The 16389-nt window shown below is 38.3% G+C and overlaps 1 protein-coding gene across 1 annotated transcript in view; it reads right to left on the bottom strand.

The window, feature by feature from the left end:
- LOC128704758 (aldo-keto reductase family 1 member A1) overlaps positions 1-12133 on the bottom strand; it is a 106213-nt gene extending 94080 nt beyond the window's left edge. The window contains exon 1 of the mRNA XM_070079516.1: positions 11909-12133. Coding sequence (XP_069935617.1) covers positions 11909-11983 — 75 coding nt within the window. The 5' untranslated portion in view covers positions 11984-12133. The remainder of the gene's footprint in view (positions 1-11908) is intronic.
- Positions 12134-16389: the final 4256 nt, after the last annotated feature.

Here is a 16389-nt window from a genome sequence, read left to right as displayed (position 1 = left end):
CTCATCGCCTCCTTTAGATTTCACTGTTATATATAAGTAAGGAAGTTATATAGTGTAAGCTTTCATATATTAACAGTGGCATTTATATATATGTGAAAGAAATGTACATGTTTGATTAAGTTATACAGTGTACATTGTGATGTGTATAGCGTTTTATGCGGCTCAACAGTGTTCCAAGCTGAGTCCGCATCAACACAGGAAAGTTGGCATCAAGGGTCAGCCATATGCACCCTGTACCCCTCAAGGTCACTGACCCTGAGGTTATGGTTAGTGGGTCAGTAGTATTGCTGACACAAACACTCAGCTGTTTATAGCAGTGCAGTGTGTTTGAACACTCTAAGTGTGGTGCTAGAATTATCAGTATTACAGTACAATGGCTTGCTTCAATACTCAATTTACCTCTTTACAGACTATGATTACACAATTAGAACAACTAATTTCAGATTGTGTAGGGTTAACCCAAGATACAAACATAGATTTTGACGATCTTGAGGTAAAACTGGAATTACTTACTCAGCATCTGGAAATAATTAATTCACATTATGCGAAATATGAAAGTGAATTCAAAGAATCAAATCCACCTAAGAATGACATTAACCCATAAACGGTCCAAATGTATATATACGTTCTTACCGCTAGTGCCCCAAACATATATATGCATTTTATTTTTCCTGCCTTCAAATTTGGCACGATTGGCCTGAGATGCCTCGTCAGCATAGAATGGGTCTTAACACTCAGTGTGCACAATATTAAAAAAATCTGGGACCACTTAGTACCTTGTGGGGGCACCAGTTCAAATGAGCGCCAGGTAGAGCAAACAGCACAGCAAACACCTGGGATTCGCTGATTTCATGTAGTATTAACTCTCCCTAGACCAAATAATATTTCAAACTAATTTATATGCCAAGCAAATAAACATACATAGTACTTTTGTAACAGATTCTGAAGAAATCACGAGGTTCATAGATATTGTGCTGTTTATGGGTGTTTGGCCATACTCATCATTACTTGACGATTGGGCAAGTGAAACTAAGATACCCCAGGTTACAGAAGTCATGGGATCTATGAGGTTTAGGTTGCTAATGAGTACAATTCATTTCAATGATAACGCACAAAAGAAGGATAATGACAGATTTCACAAAATAAGGCCTCTTTACACTGCACCTACTAATGATTGCTTGAAAGTTCCAAGCAGTCTGTTGATGAAGTTATGGTTGGTTTCAAGGGTAAAACCGCTGGAAACCTAAGGCAGTACATCCAAACCAAACCAGACAAGTGGGGTTTCAAACTATTTTGTCGTGCAAGTGAAGATGAATTCCTACATGTATGAATTCCTACTCATATATGAAGGTAAAACAAGTTTTGACAACCATCCTATAAAGCTGCCACATGAAGAAACTAAACTACCAATAAGTTCTAAGATTGTTCTGGTACTTGCAACAACTCTCACCAAAGAAATACATCAGCAATCTATGCTGACAATTTCTTTTCAAGTCTACCGTTGGTCAAGTTACTAAGAGACAAATATAACTGCAGATACACTGGAACAGTACGTGACAATAGATGTGGTGAGCCAGAACTGATGCCCGTCCAACAAATGGAAAAGAGCATAGTGCCCAAGGGCACTTTTGACTTCAAAACCAATGATGGAATCCTTGTTGTAAGATGGAAGGACAACAAAGCTCTGACTTTATTGACAAATGATGTGGGGGTTAATCCTGTGACTCTTACTGAAAGATATAACAAGGATTCCAAGAAGAAAGACCTAGTACAGTACACTGAAGTCATCAAGAACTATAATGCACACATGGGAGGTATTGACAAAAGTAACATGTTGGTGCATCTTTACCTATGAAATCTAAACGTTGGTACATTCTGCTCTTTGCCTATGTTTTTGATCTTGCTGTTGTGAATGCATGGCTTCTTTACTGCCGTGATTGTCGATCACTAAAAACCAAATGCATGCCACTGAAGCAATTCAGGCTTGAAATCTCTCTCACTGCAAGATCCAAAGGACAAACGTTTAGATGCAGCAACACAAAAATTATAAGAGCTTCTAGTGGTGCCAGTCATGCTCATGATTTGTCAGCCTTGCAATTGTTATGTGCAATGCAGTACCAACGTGCAGAAAGGCTTGATTACAGTGTGAGGTTGGATAAACAGCTAAGTCACTGGCCAGTGCTGGGCAAGCAACTTAGTTGCAAGTATTGCAGCACAAAGAAACATCATGTCACATCCATATGTTCCTGTGGCATATGCAAAGTAACTCTATGCATCAAGAAGGATAAAAATTGCTTCATAGACTTTCATTTGATCAATTAGTGATCTAGAATGATTGCTCTTTCTCAGGAAACTCAGGAACATGGGACTTGAAAGTTTTATCCCTTTGCAATGTGTCTATATTGCTATTTGGTTGATTGCTATATTTTTTAATACTTACCAAGTGTTTGGAAACAAGTTCCATTTATGTTTTTGATATTTTCTATTTGTATAATAAACTAGAAAAATAGTTTTTTGGTGTTTTATTAACAATTGCAGCTTTGCAACATTTAAAATTATACACCCTTTAAGGGCCAGAATCTGGTTTGAGAGGTCCTCGCATATTTGCAAGTGATCGAAAACTAACTCCCAAAAATCCATTAATATGACCTCATTTCCATTTCATTGATATACTCTATTCACTCATAGGAAATACATTTCGAACTCTGATTTTTTGTATGCTTGCACCGTTTATGGGATGTCTTGTGAAAGGAGAACCATACGAACTGATTAAGTCATTTCTGGTGGCTACAGGCAATTATCATCTAGTCTAACGAGTCTTAGTAGAAAATTACTTTGATGCTGACAAAACCAGGGTTAGACATGCAGTCTTAATTTCAAGCTTGAAGCCACCAAAACATTGTTTTTCAGATTTACAGTCGTTTAGGATCACATTAGACAATAGTCTCAGATCTCTAGGTGTTAAATATGACCTAAGACAATGTGATTAGTTTATCAGTGGTACTGTACAGGAAAAGCTGTCAAGACAAACTATTGAACGATTTAATATTATTTTTCAATAAATGCTATTTCACTAGTGAAGAAATTAGCAATATTTTACGAACAATATTTCTTGTATGCAAGCAACGAGACAAGATGAAAAATCCATATATCCTGTAGATAATAAATCTTCAACTCAGTATACAAAGAGTACTATTACTAAAAAATAACATAATGGGAAATCCCATGTAGTCACTTATCAAGCTGTGAATACAACAGACAGTAAACAGACTGTCACACATAAGCGTACTACATTTAGCACAGTATTGCAGTCAATACACAGCAATGGAGGCACGTAAACAATGTGCTCATCAGCTGAGAAAGTGCACTAAGTGTTTAAATGAACTAAAGGGAGGTAAATGCTCACTGAAGAAGTGTTTTAAATGCAAGGGCATGCATCATACAGCATTATGCCCAAATACTTATAAGAAGATAAGAACATAAGAAAGAAGGAACACTACAACAGGCCTACTGACCCATGCAGAGCAGGTCCATGTCTCCCCCCGGATTAGCCCAATGACTCCCCCCCCCCGGATTAGCCAAATGACCCACCCAGTGTGGCCACCTCCACTCTAGGAAGGAGCACGACACCAGACCCAGCAGCACAAACTAGTCAGGTCCAACTAATACCCACCCACACCCACTCATGTATTTATCTAACCTATTTTTCAAACTTCACAACAGTTTAGCCTGAATAACTGTACTCAGGAGTCTGTTCCACTCATCCACAACTCTATTACCAAACCAGTGCTTTCCTATATCCTTCCTGAATCTGAATTTTTCCAACTTGAAACCATTGCTGCGAGTCCTGTCTTGGCTGGAAAATTTCGGCATGTTATTTACATCCTCTTTATTTATTCCTGTTTTCCATTTATACACCTCGATCATATCCCCTCTAATTCTACGCCTTTCGAGAGAGTGCAGATTCAGGGCCCACACAGGGAAGATTTCTGATACATGGGATCATCTTTGTCATCCTCCTCTGTACATTTTCCAGAGCATTTATATCCATTTTGTAATACGGTGACCAGAACTGAGCAGCATAGTCTAAATGAGGCCTAACCAAGCATGTATAGAGTTGAAGAACAACCTGAGGACTTCTATTATTTATACTTCTAGATATGAAGCCAAAAAATCTGTTAGGTTTATTGTGAAGACTAATGCACTGTTGTCTTGGTTTTAGATTACTGTTAACCAGAACTCCTAAAACCTTTTCACAATCAGTAGTATTAAGATCTACATTATTTAGTTTATATGTGGCATGGTTATTTAACTGTCCAACATTTAGAACTTTGCATTTGTCTATATTAAACTGCATCTGCCACTTCTCCAACCATTGCATCAGTCTATTCAAATCATCCTGGAGTGCTATAATGTCCTCATTTATAATGAATTGGACGGCCTATTTTGGTGTCATCAGCAAATTTTGCTCAGGAAGTCAGCATTAATTGTGAGAGAGAAGTTTAAAGCAACTGCTCTCCCAATACCTCGAGTTGAGTTATCTAATAAATTACACAAAACCAATGTGCTAACACTATTTGATCAAGGCTCACAAAGGTCCTTCATAAGAAGAACAGTGTTGCAGAAACTGAATAAACAACCCTATGCCAAAGTATAGTTAGATACAGCTGTTTTCTTTTTTCTAAAATTCTGGTAAACAGACATATGACCTAACCAGATGATTTGCCTAAGTCTATGCAGATTCAGGGATTAAAAGAAACAGTTGCAGCACTGAAAGCAGCCAAGGTCATGTTAGCCTGTCCTGGCATACACACAGACACAATTAGTCCACTTGATTTAATCGAACAAAGAACACTCATCCGCGCGTTTTGGTGCATAAAAGAATCTCAACAGACTCAGCGGAACATTTACAGAGAAGTGTGATCAGCTTCTTTAGTGATATGACTGTGAACCATAGACAAATCTTGATGAACATTGTAAACAGCATGCGAATTTCCTGATAGAGTGGAAGACAGTGCAGCATTCTTCAGAATACGCCTGCTTCAATCAAGACAGCGGATACCCGGGTGTATCTATGGGTCAGCTACAAATGCCCAGATACCTCTGATAAACATAATATTGGTTAGGTTAAACCATACCCCCGGCCGGGATTGAACCCGCGGTCATAGAGTCTCAAAACTCCAGCCCGTCGCGTTAGCCACTAGACCAGCTAGCCACAATAAGATTCAGAAATATACCTAGTTGGATGAATCTTATTGTGGCTAGCTGGTCTAGTGGCTAACGCGACGGGCTGGAGTTTTGAGACTCTATGACCGCGGGTTCAATCCCGGCCGGGGGTATGGTTTATTTGCAATCGTGTCATTACGATTTCTTGAGTCAGATTGGTTAGGTTGGCTGTGCAGCAGATATCTAATTCATGTCTTATTTGATGGTACAATTACCCGGTTACCCGAGGACCATCGAGCCCACACTAGTATATATAACTTCAGCAATCAGTTTCTGAGATATGCTGAATAACACCACCTAGGGGAAATTATACTTATACCACCCATCTTTTAACAGCCCAACTGTGGTTACATCGACGATTCCAAGAATTTTCTGGAAGTGGCTGCGGAACAGTGCAGTCCTCATCAAGCTAAGTCCCATTACAGTTCACTTATTATATGAATTTGCTTGTTCATATCCTTACCCCAACAATTATTATTATTATTACATTATTATTATTATTATTATATTATTATTATTATTATTATTATTATTTCGTTATTATTATTATTATTATTGATATTATTATTATTATTATTATTATTATTATTATTATTATTATTATTATTATTATTATTATTATATTATTATTATTATTATTATTATTATTATTATTATTATTATTATTATTATTATCTTTAATTCGTATAGTCACATTTGTTAAAAAACTAGGGTGCTACTGTAGGTGCTAAAGTCCAATACTTTTATTTTTTACTATTATATTCCGCAGCCTCTATTTTTTTAGCTTTAAAATATTTACTCTGTCTTACAGTTACTGTAATTACTACACTGCAGAACAATCAAAGGCACTTCTCAGAGCCAACAACAACATAACTGTCTTTAACTACAATATCAGATCTTTAAGCAAACATTACGATGACCTCATAGCATTACTAAATTCCTTGTATGCCAATATGTCCATCATTACACTAACTGAAACCTGGCTAAAGCCTGATACTACAAATGTCTATGCCATTCCTGGTTACACAGCCATACACAACTGTAGGCCAGATCAACAAGGGGTTGGAAAAACTATATACTACTCAGACCAACTAGAATGCATCAACAATACTTGCACAAGGGATGAACATGGGGAATATATAATAGCTAAATTCAAATCCAAATACCTACAAAAACCTCTCACAGTGATAAACATCTACAGAGTACCACAGTCAAACATTAGTTGTTTTAGTGAAAACCTAGGAGGTATGATAACTGATGCGCACATGAATAAAGATCACTTACTACTCTCAGGTGACTTCAATATATATCTCCTGCAAGACCAGGACCCACACGTTACTGAATTCACAAACACAATGAGTAACAGCATGTTGCTACCAACAGTAAGAAACCTAAAAGAATCTCTGAGACTAGTGTTTCCCTATTATACCACATCCGGACCAATGCCATATCCCGTTTAAAATCAGGCATAATCACAGATAATACCACAGACCACTACGCTACCTTTCTCATAACCAATCTAGGTAAATTACCCCAAAACACTACTAAAGTAATCTTCGGACTTCATAACGAGGCAGCCATTAATAACTTCACAACAGCAATGACAAACATTGACTGGCACACTGAGCTAGAAATCTATACAGATATTGATGAATGTATTAATAATTTACTAGAAAAGACCCAATACTTTTATAACAAGCACTGCCCTAAAAAAAACTAAACAGATGACAGCTAAGAGACTAAACAGTCCCTGGCTAACACCCAGCATCCTCAAATCCAAAAATATAAAGCACCTATATGAAAAACAGTACAGAATGGGTCACATAACCAAAGACCCAAAAAAAAAAAAAGTTACTAGTCAGTCCTAACCAGCCTGATAAGAAGGGCAAAAAAATTGTGTTATGAGAACAGATTATCCAACTTAAAAGGAGATATAAAGAAGACCTTGAAAATTCTTTCTGAAATTCTAGGAACAAAAAAAGATATCAGGAAACAGATCAATCTAACTAACAAAACCAGATGAACCCCAACTCCCACCAACTGAAACAGCAAACAGACTCAATGTTTTCTTCTCAGCCATAGGAAAAGACCTGGTGGATAAAAAATACCAAGCTCAAATACCCTACCTAATGACTACCTCACTGGCACCTACCCGAAAACACTGTTCGTAGCTCCGACCAACCCAACAGAAGTCTCACTTATTATCAACACACTAAAGAACAAGGCAGGAGATTTAAGTAACTTACCACCCTTAATATACAAAAAAGCTTCACAAATACTGTCACTAATCACTGCAACACTCTTTAACGTATCCATCGAATCCTCTACCTTCCCCACAGTTTTCAAAATAGTGAGGGTCACCCTGATACAAAAAGGTGGAGATCAAGCAGACTTGAATAACTATAGGCCAATATCCATCTTACCCCTTTTCTCTGAAATCTTTAAAAAATTAATTCATAAGCGAATCTATTCGTACCTCATCTTCCACAACATACTCAACCCCTGTCAGTTTGGGTTCAGGCCTAATAAAAATACGAATGATGCTATTATACACATGCTAGAACAAATATACACTGCACTAGAGAAAAAAGAAATCCCATTGGGGATCTTTATTGATTTATGTAAAGCTTTTGATACAGTTGATCATGATTTGTTGAACATAAAATTGTCGCACTATGGTATAAGAGGGCACTCCCTCAACTACCTAAAATCATACCTCAGCAACAGAAGCCAATATGTGTACACAAATGGAGCAAACTCTTCCACACAACCAATTACAGTTGGTGTCCCACAGGGAAGTGTCCTTGGCCCTCTTCTCTTTCTCATTTACATAACCAACCTACCAAATGCATCGGAACTACTCAAACCCAAGCCCAGTCATACTAGCCAATACTGTAAATACCGAAATACAGAAAATATCTACCTGGATGATGATTAACAAGCTTATTCTCAATATTGACAAAACCTACTTCATTCAGTTTAGGAACAGAACTACAGATGTTCCTCTTAACATAATGATAAATGGATCACCTATCACAAAACTCACAGAGGGAAAATTCTTAGGAAACCACCTTGATAATAGACATGTACAACAAATTTCCAAGAAAATCTCCAAGACCGTATGCATACTATCGAAGATACGGTACTGTGTTCCACAATCAGCCCTCCTGGCCATATATCACTCACTCATTTACCCCTATCTCACCTATGGAATCTGTGCAATGGGGCTCAACAACAATAAATCCTCTCAGACCATTAATTACCCAACAAAAGGCTGCAGTCAGAATAACAAATTCCCACTCCAGGCAGCATATTCAACCAATATTCAAAAGCCTAAACTTACTCACTGTTCAAAATATCCATACTTATTATTGTGCCTACTACATACATAGAACAATAAACTCAAATATAAACCCTCCCCTCAAACTTCTCCTTACCAACCTCAACAGAACACATGACCATAACGCAAGACATAGATCACTCTATGATGTTTCTCCTGTCCATCTCAAATTATGGTAAATTAAAATTACCTGGATGAATCTCATTATATAAATACTAGTAATTTTATGAAAGTAACAAAGATAATTATCCTTTATCAAGGTTACAGAGACATGTAGGAATTTTAGGCCATCCTAGGTCGCAAAAAATGTCCTCCTTCGACACCTACTCCACTCATATCTCCACAAGTCACTCTGGACCTATATTAATTTTAAATGAAATGTACATCACCAGGAATTCTGGTACAACATTAATATAAATATGTGGACTGTATGTTAATTTTAATAAATGACTACATATACATTGAAGGAGAATTTATAATAATAACACTCACCAATTTGACTGGAGATTACTTTGTGTGATACACAAACCTCTGCCTAAAATATGAAGAAAATACTGGCCAGAATTAAAACATAAATAGAAAAAGTACTGAGAACCTTCACGGCATGCATAATGGAGATAAAACACCTCAATTACTGGGAGCGCTTGAAGTTCCTGAACCTGTTTTCCCTGGAACGCAGGCGGGAGAGATACATGATTATATACACCTGAAAAATCCTAGAGGGACTAGTACCGAACTTGCACACGAAAATCACTCACAACGAAAGCAAAAGACTTGGCAGACGATGCAACAACCCCCCCAAATGAAAAGCAGGGGTGTCACTAGCACGTTAAGAGACCATACAATAAGTGTCAGGGGCCTGAGACTGTTCAACTGCCTCCCACCATACATAAGGGGGATTACCAATAGGCCCCTGGCAGTCTTCAAGCAGGCACTGGACAAACACCTAAAGTCGGTACCTGACCAGCCAGGCTGTGGCTCATATGTTGGATTGTGTGCAGCCAGCAGTAACAGCCTGGTTGATCAGGCTCTGATCCACCAGGAGACCTGGTCACAGACCGGGCCAGGGGGGGCGTTGACCCCCATATCTCTCTCCAGGGAAACTCCAGGTAAACATCACCTTGGTTAATTTATCCTGTTCCCATCTAATTATGGAGTCCTGTCCAGTCGCCTAATTCTCACGTTCTGCAGGACTGCAAATCCAACAATTTTGACTCTTATTTGAGAGGTTTTAAACACAATATAACATCTAGAGCGAAGAAAATTCTTCCGATTTTCACTGACGTTATCTTGCCCAGTTCAAAAAACAGTGGCGACCCCCTTCCCCCATCGACGCTCACCAATTTCGCTGGTTCTTTATTTATTTACAAATTAATTTTTATTACCTACAATATATTCCATCAATTTACATACAAAATGCACTGCGTTTTCGGAAAATATACAGTATTTTCCACACACACACTATGTAAAAACTCAATGCACATAAAAGGCCCAAAAATCTGGAATTCATTACCTGTGAATATAAAAGAAACACTGTCTGTTTATAAATTCAAGTCTCTTCTTAAAAACCACTTCCTCACTCACAACTAAATAAATATTGAATAACTGTATTTCATGAAAGTGTAACCTGTGACCCTATCAAACTATGTTTTTAAATTACATTACCTAATAAAATAATCCATTCTCTTGAATGCACAATAACTCATCTAATGACCATATGACCTGTTTCTGCACTACAAATAGTATATTAATAAGGTATATTGATTATTTTGTTATATTATACATTGTTATGCTACAAATTTGTACAACTTAATTGAAATGTTCAAATTTCATTATTTAAAATACTCATTTGTATTTCATATTGTAATTTGTTTACTGTAATTTTTGCCTCTGAACATATCATTGCTTAGTTAATCTTAAGTTAATTTTAAGCCTGTCCATAATGCTCTGCACACAAGGGGCTTTTAGTATGTACACTCAACTACTATAATTCCTTGTACAACTATGTATCATGTCCAAATAAAGCATTGTATTGTATTGTATTGTATTGGGAGCGCTAAACTCACAGGGGACATAAATCTTCCTGCGTAATTGGAGGACATCTGATTCAGTCCAAGGAAAGAAAAGATAGGTCCATTTCATTGGATCAAGGCACCCTCCATAAGGGGCTTAGAATGTATAATTCAAATTTTTGGTGAAATAAAATTTTGACTAGGGACCCTAATGGAAATATGGAAATTTTTTTTGTATTTTATCGAGTTATTCAATGTTAAATCTATATAATGTACTTTTTATGTGGCCATGACATCCGTGTGTCTTAATTATTGTTGTAAAAATATATATACTTAAAGCTCAATCAGATCACTCAGCTCACACACTGAGGTCCGGGGTTAGAATCTCCGGTACGGCTGCAAAATATTAGGGACTTGTTTCCATAAGACACCTGCTGTCCCTGTTCACCCATCAATTTAAAATGGGTACCTGGGTGCTGGTGTGGGTCGCATCCTGGGACAAAACTGACCTAATTTATCCTAAATGCTCAGCATAACAAGCGGCTTTCTATATAGTAGTAATAATAATAATAATATCTTTATTTACTACAAGTACATGTACAAGGTATACAGTCCTAGCTGACAACAATGACATATAACTATACAGAAAGTCCCTTGTTATGCTCCGCATTTCGGGCAAATTAGGTCAGTGTCCCAGGATGCGACCCACACCAGTCTACTAACACCCAGGTACCCATTTTACTGATGGGGAACATAGACAACAGGTGGAAAGAAACACGTCCAATGTTTCTACTCTGGCTGGGAATCGAACCCAGGCCCTCGCCGTGTGAAGCGAGAGCATTAACCACCAGGCCACCAGAGCCCATTGATATCAGCAATTGTCTGTATACCTTGTACATGTACTTGTATTAAATAAGATATTATTATTATTATTATTATTATTATTATTATTATTATTATTATTATTATTATTATTATTATTATAATTATTATTATTATTATTATTATTATTATTATTATTATTATTATTATTATTACTGAGTAATGTCTGCCTCGTTGTGGGTTTGCTCAGGCGCTGTGTGACGTCACTGCATACCCTATGGGTGTAGTTACCTCATCATTGAACCATTAATTACGAGATGTTTTTGCATATATCAAACTACATTCTTTATATAACTGGTTCAGTTGTTAATAAGAGGTAGTATGATGTGGTTTACTTGTATGTTTATGGTTTACTGTAGTTATTTTGTGACATTTTGTGGTAATTTGTGAGCAGTGGCAGCTAGTGGCTGGTTATGTTAAGTTCACTGTTACAATGTAATATACTCACCCTGTATGTACCAATGCCAATGATTGGCATCTCTTGTCCAGTATGAAGGCTCACAGTGCGTACCTTGGGTGCCATCCTCACTCTTACTTGACTGTAATAATGTCAGATGATGATAATACCAGCAGTAGAGAGAGGAGAGGTGTGTACGTGTGGTGATCACGGGAGTGTGTTAGTGCCTGGCTGGCAGTGTCTTGGCCTGGCTGGGAGAGTGTCAGTGACTGGCTGGCAGTGTCCTGGCCTGGCTGGGAGAGTGTCAGTGCCTGGCTGGCAGTGTCTTGGCCTGGCTGGGAGAGTGTCAGTGACTGGCTGGCAGTGTCCTGGCCTTGCTGGGAGAGTGTCAGTGCCTGGCTGGCAGTGTCTTGGCCTGGCTGGGAGAGTGTCAGTGACTGGCTGGCAGTGTCCTGGCCTTGCTGGGAGAGTGTCAGTGACTGGCTGGCAGTGTCCTGGCCTTGCTGGGAGAGTGTCAGTGCCTGGCTGGCAGTGTCCTGGCCTGGCTGGGAGAGTGTCAGTGCCTGGCTGGCAGTGTCTTGGCCTTGCTGGGAGAGTGTCAGTGCCTGGCTGGCAGTGTCCTGGCCTGGCTGGGAGAGTGTCAGTGCTTGGCTGAGACCTGGCACTAATATGTTATCATATACCTTTCAATTATCTCAACCACAGGTTTATTTATAGGTACACAGTTTACTGTTATCTTGAGTTTCTCTTAACATCAACAGCATATTACCGAAAGTGTAATTTTATATCGATCTATTGTAATCAAACATTGATCGAAATTTAAGACAGAACTATATGTCGTTCAGATGTTGCAGGATTTTAGAAAAGTGTCCCCATATTCCATAATCTCAGCCTCCTCTGCCCCAAAGCAGGCAAAAGGAATAGTGCAGGGTGGGGAAAAATTTCTAATGCGGCAAATATTAACTTATGTATTTATATACATATGTACAGTAGGTATGCATTTGCGCATGTATACATATCTTTGATATGGTAAAAACCTTGGTGATAAATACAGACGAGTTGCTTAAAAAAACACGTAAGCAAACACTAGGGCATATTTATTACAAAACGATTCAATCCTGGAGCCTTGATCACTTGTAATATACAGAGGTTATAAGAGTGATGTGTGAGCAACGCTTGGTGACTTGAAGAATGCCAGGTCACCATGATGAAGCACAACTCGTTCTCACCGAACAAGACCTTAGACGCCGAAGATGTCTGGAAGCCTCGCTAGTCGCCGTCACCGACACAATAAAACGTAACACTGGAAACCACAAAATTTCTAAAACATTAGCATAGATGATATTCAACCAGGCAAAGCAGCACCTACCCAGCAACACAGGAGTCATATGATCTCATCGTCTTCCCATCGTCATCCCAATATGACATTCTTCAGGTCACTTTACGTCACTCACACCTCACTCACCGTCTATATATACTGTCTTATAACCTCTGTATATTAGAAGTGATCAAGGTCTCAGGATCGAAATGTTTCCCAATAAATATGGCCTTAGGTGTTTTTTCTAAATCAGAGAAAATGGTTTCCATCTCAACAAATGAACCCGTAATCATTGGAATACAGCAATCCACGCAGCAACTACTAGATTCTAATCTCTTACTGTAAAACTTTGGCCAAAGACGTGCATGTAGCAGCGTAACGATGACTTGTTCCTTTTTTGAAGAACGACAGCAGTTTGTTTCAAGCCGATTTGTCTTCCGTAAGAAGATAAAAAAAAAAGTGCTTCAAGATATCACGATTTTTCTGCAAGCGAATCTGAGAACGAAGAAACATAGTGTGAAATGGTCCAAAAGCAAGAATCATCTGAGTCTTAGCCAAATGGGTGGTGGTGTGGCGATGTACGTCAGAGAAAATTTAAATTGTTGTCTTTAGAAACCTTGAACACAGAATCTGTTTGGCTACAGTTTCTCTATGGTCGTGACAAATTAATTGTGGGTGTGATTAATAGGCCCCCAAACCTTGATAGGGAGGGCAGTAAGCTGTTATGGGACGAAATTCATAAGGCATCTAGATATGAAAATGTTGTGATAATGGGAGATTTTAACTTTAGACAAATTGATTGGAACAATATGACAGGAAATCTTGAGTCTAATGACTTTCTTGATACGGTACAGGATTGCTTTTTAGAACAGGTTGTGACAGAACCAACTAGAGGAAACAATCTGCTTGACTAGGTTCTTGCCAACAAAGATTCACTAATTAATAATCTTGAGGTTAATGGTGAGCTTTGGGAAAGTGATCACAAATCACTTAGTTTCAATATATCATGGAATTACCCAGATAACTGCAATCAAATCTCTGTCCCAGATTTTCGCTTGGACGACTTCATGGGTTTGAAAAATTACTTGGGTGGGCTAAATTGGGATGTCCTGACAATGGGTCAGGTAGGTGATCTTGGTTGCCAATATTACGTTTTTCAGACAACTTTTGTTCCGAGTAGGGAAATTAGATCTAACAAAAATGATCCTTAATGGATGAACAATAGATTAAAACATCTCTTTGGTCAAAAGAGAGGCATTTATAGGCGTATCAAAAGAGGGGATGGGCAGTTAAGAAATCAATATATTCAATTAAAGAGAGAAATAAAAAAGGAATAAGAAAAGCAAGAAGGGATTATGAAGCTAAGGTCGCAAGGGATTCAAAGACTAACCCAAAAGAGTTCTTTCTGGTATACAGAAGTAAGATTAGTGACAAGATTGGCCAACTTAAGAGTAACTCTGGTCAGATCACTGACAGTGATAAGAATATGTGTGAAATTCTAAATACCTACTTCCTCTCAGTTTTCATCCAGGAAAATACTAGCGATATTCCTGAAATAATAGATTATGTAGAACAGGATGATAATAAACTATGTATGATTGCGGTAACTAGTGACATGGTCCTCAGACAAATAGAGAAACTAAAACCTAACAAATCCCCAGGTCCTGATGAACTGTTTGCAAGAGTGTTAAAGGAATGTAAAGAGGAACTTAGCATACCTTTGGCTAATCTTTTTAGCATGTCACTACAGACTGGCATAGTGCCTGATAAGTAGAAAATGGCAAATGTAATACCTATTTACAAGGCAGGTAACAGGTCCTTGGCTTCGAACTATAGACCAATAAGCCTTACGTCCATAGTTGGGAAATTTATGGAATCAATAATTGCAGAAGCAATTCGTAGCCATCTTGACAGGCACAGATTGATTAATGAATCTCAACACAGTTTTACAAAGGGGCGTTCTTGTCTTACGAATTTACTAACTTTTTCACTAAGGTGTTTGAGGAGGTAGATCGTGGTAATGAATATGATACTGTGTATATGGACTTCAGTAAGGCTTTTGATAGAGTTCCACATCAGAGGCTATTGAGGAAACTTAGGGCACAGAATTGGAGGAGAAATTTTTTCCTGGGTAGAGGCATGGCTGACAAATAGACAGCAGAGAGTTTGCATAAATGGGGAGAAATCAGAATGGGGGAACGTCACAAGCAGTGTTCCTCAGGGGTCAGTGTTGGGCCTGTTGCTGTTCACAATTTACATAAACGACATAGATGAGGGAATAAATAGCGACATAAGCAAATTTTCTGATTATACCAAAATAGGCCGTCCAATTCATTCTAATGAGGACATTAAAACACTCCAGATGATTTGAATAGACTGAAGCAATGGTCGGAGAAGTGACAGATGCAGTTTAATATTGACAAATGCAAAGTTCTAAATGTTGGACAGTTAAATAACCATGCCACATATAAACTAAGTAATATAGATCTTAATACTACTGACTCACGAAATCGTAACGACACGATTGCAAACAAACCATGCCCCAGCCGGGATTGAACCCGCGGTCAGAGAGTCTCAAAACGGGCGGGCTGGAGTTTTGAGACTCTCTGACCGCGGGTTCAATCCCGGCAGGGGTATGGGTTAATACTACTGATTGCGAAAATGATTTAGGAGTTCTGGTTAGCAGTAATTTAAAACCAAGACAACAGTGCATTAGTGTTCGCAATAAAGCTAACAGAATTCTTGGCTTCATATCTAGAAGTATAAATAATAGAAGTCCTCAGGTTGTTCCTCAACTCTATATATCCTTGGTTAGGCCTCATTTAGACTATGCTGCTCAATTCTATTCACCGTATAACAGAATGGATATAAATGCTCTGGAAAACGTACAAAGAAGGATGACAAAGATGATCCCATGTATCAGAAATCTTCCCGATGAGTATAGACTGGGGCCCTGAATCTGCACTCTCTTGAAAGGCGTAGAATTAGGGGAGATATGATCGAGGTGTATAAATGGAAAACAGGAATAAATAAAAGGGATGTAAATATCGTGCTGAAAATTTCCAGCCAAGACAGGACCCGCAGCAATGGTTGCAAGTTGGAAAAATTCAGATTCAGGAAGGATATAGGAAAGCACTAGTTTGGTAATAGAGTTGTGGATGAGTGGGACAAACTCCCGAGTACAGTTATTCAGGCTAAAACGTTGTGTAGTTTT

Source organism: Cherax quadricarinatus, chromosome 99 (assembly GCF_038502225.1).
Source record: "Cherax quadricarinatus isolate ZL_2023a chromosome 99, ASM3850222v1, whole genome shotgun sequence".
Taxonomy (NCBI): Eukaryota; Metazoa; Arthropoda; class Malacostraca; order Decapoda; family Parastacidae; genus Cherax; species Cherax quadricarinatus.
Note: the sequence above shows the minus strand (reverse complement) of the source record. Positions and strands in the feature narration are given on the sequence as shown.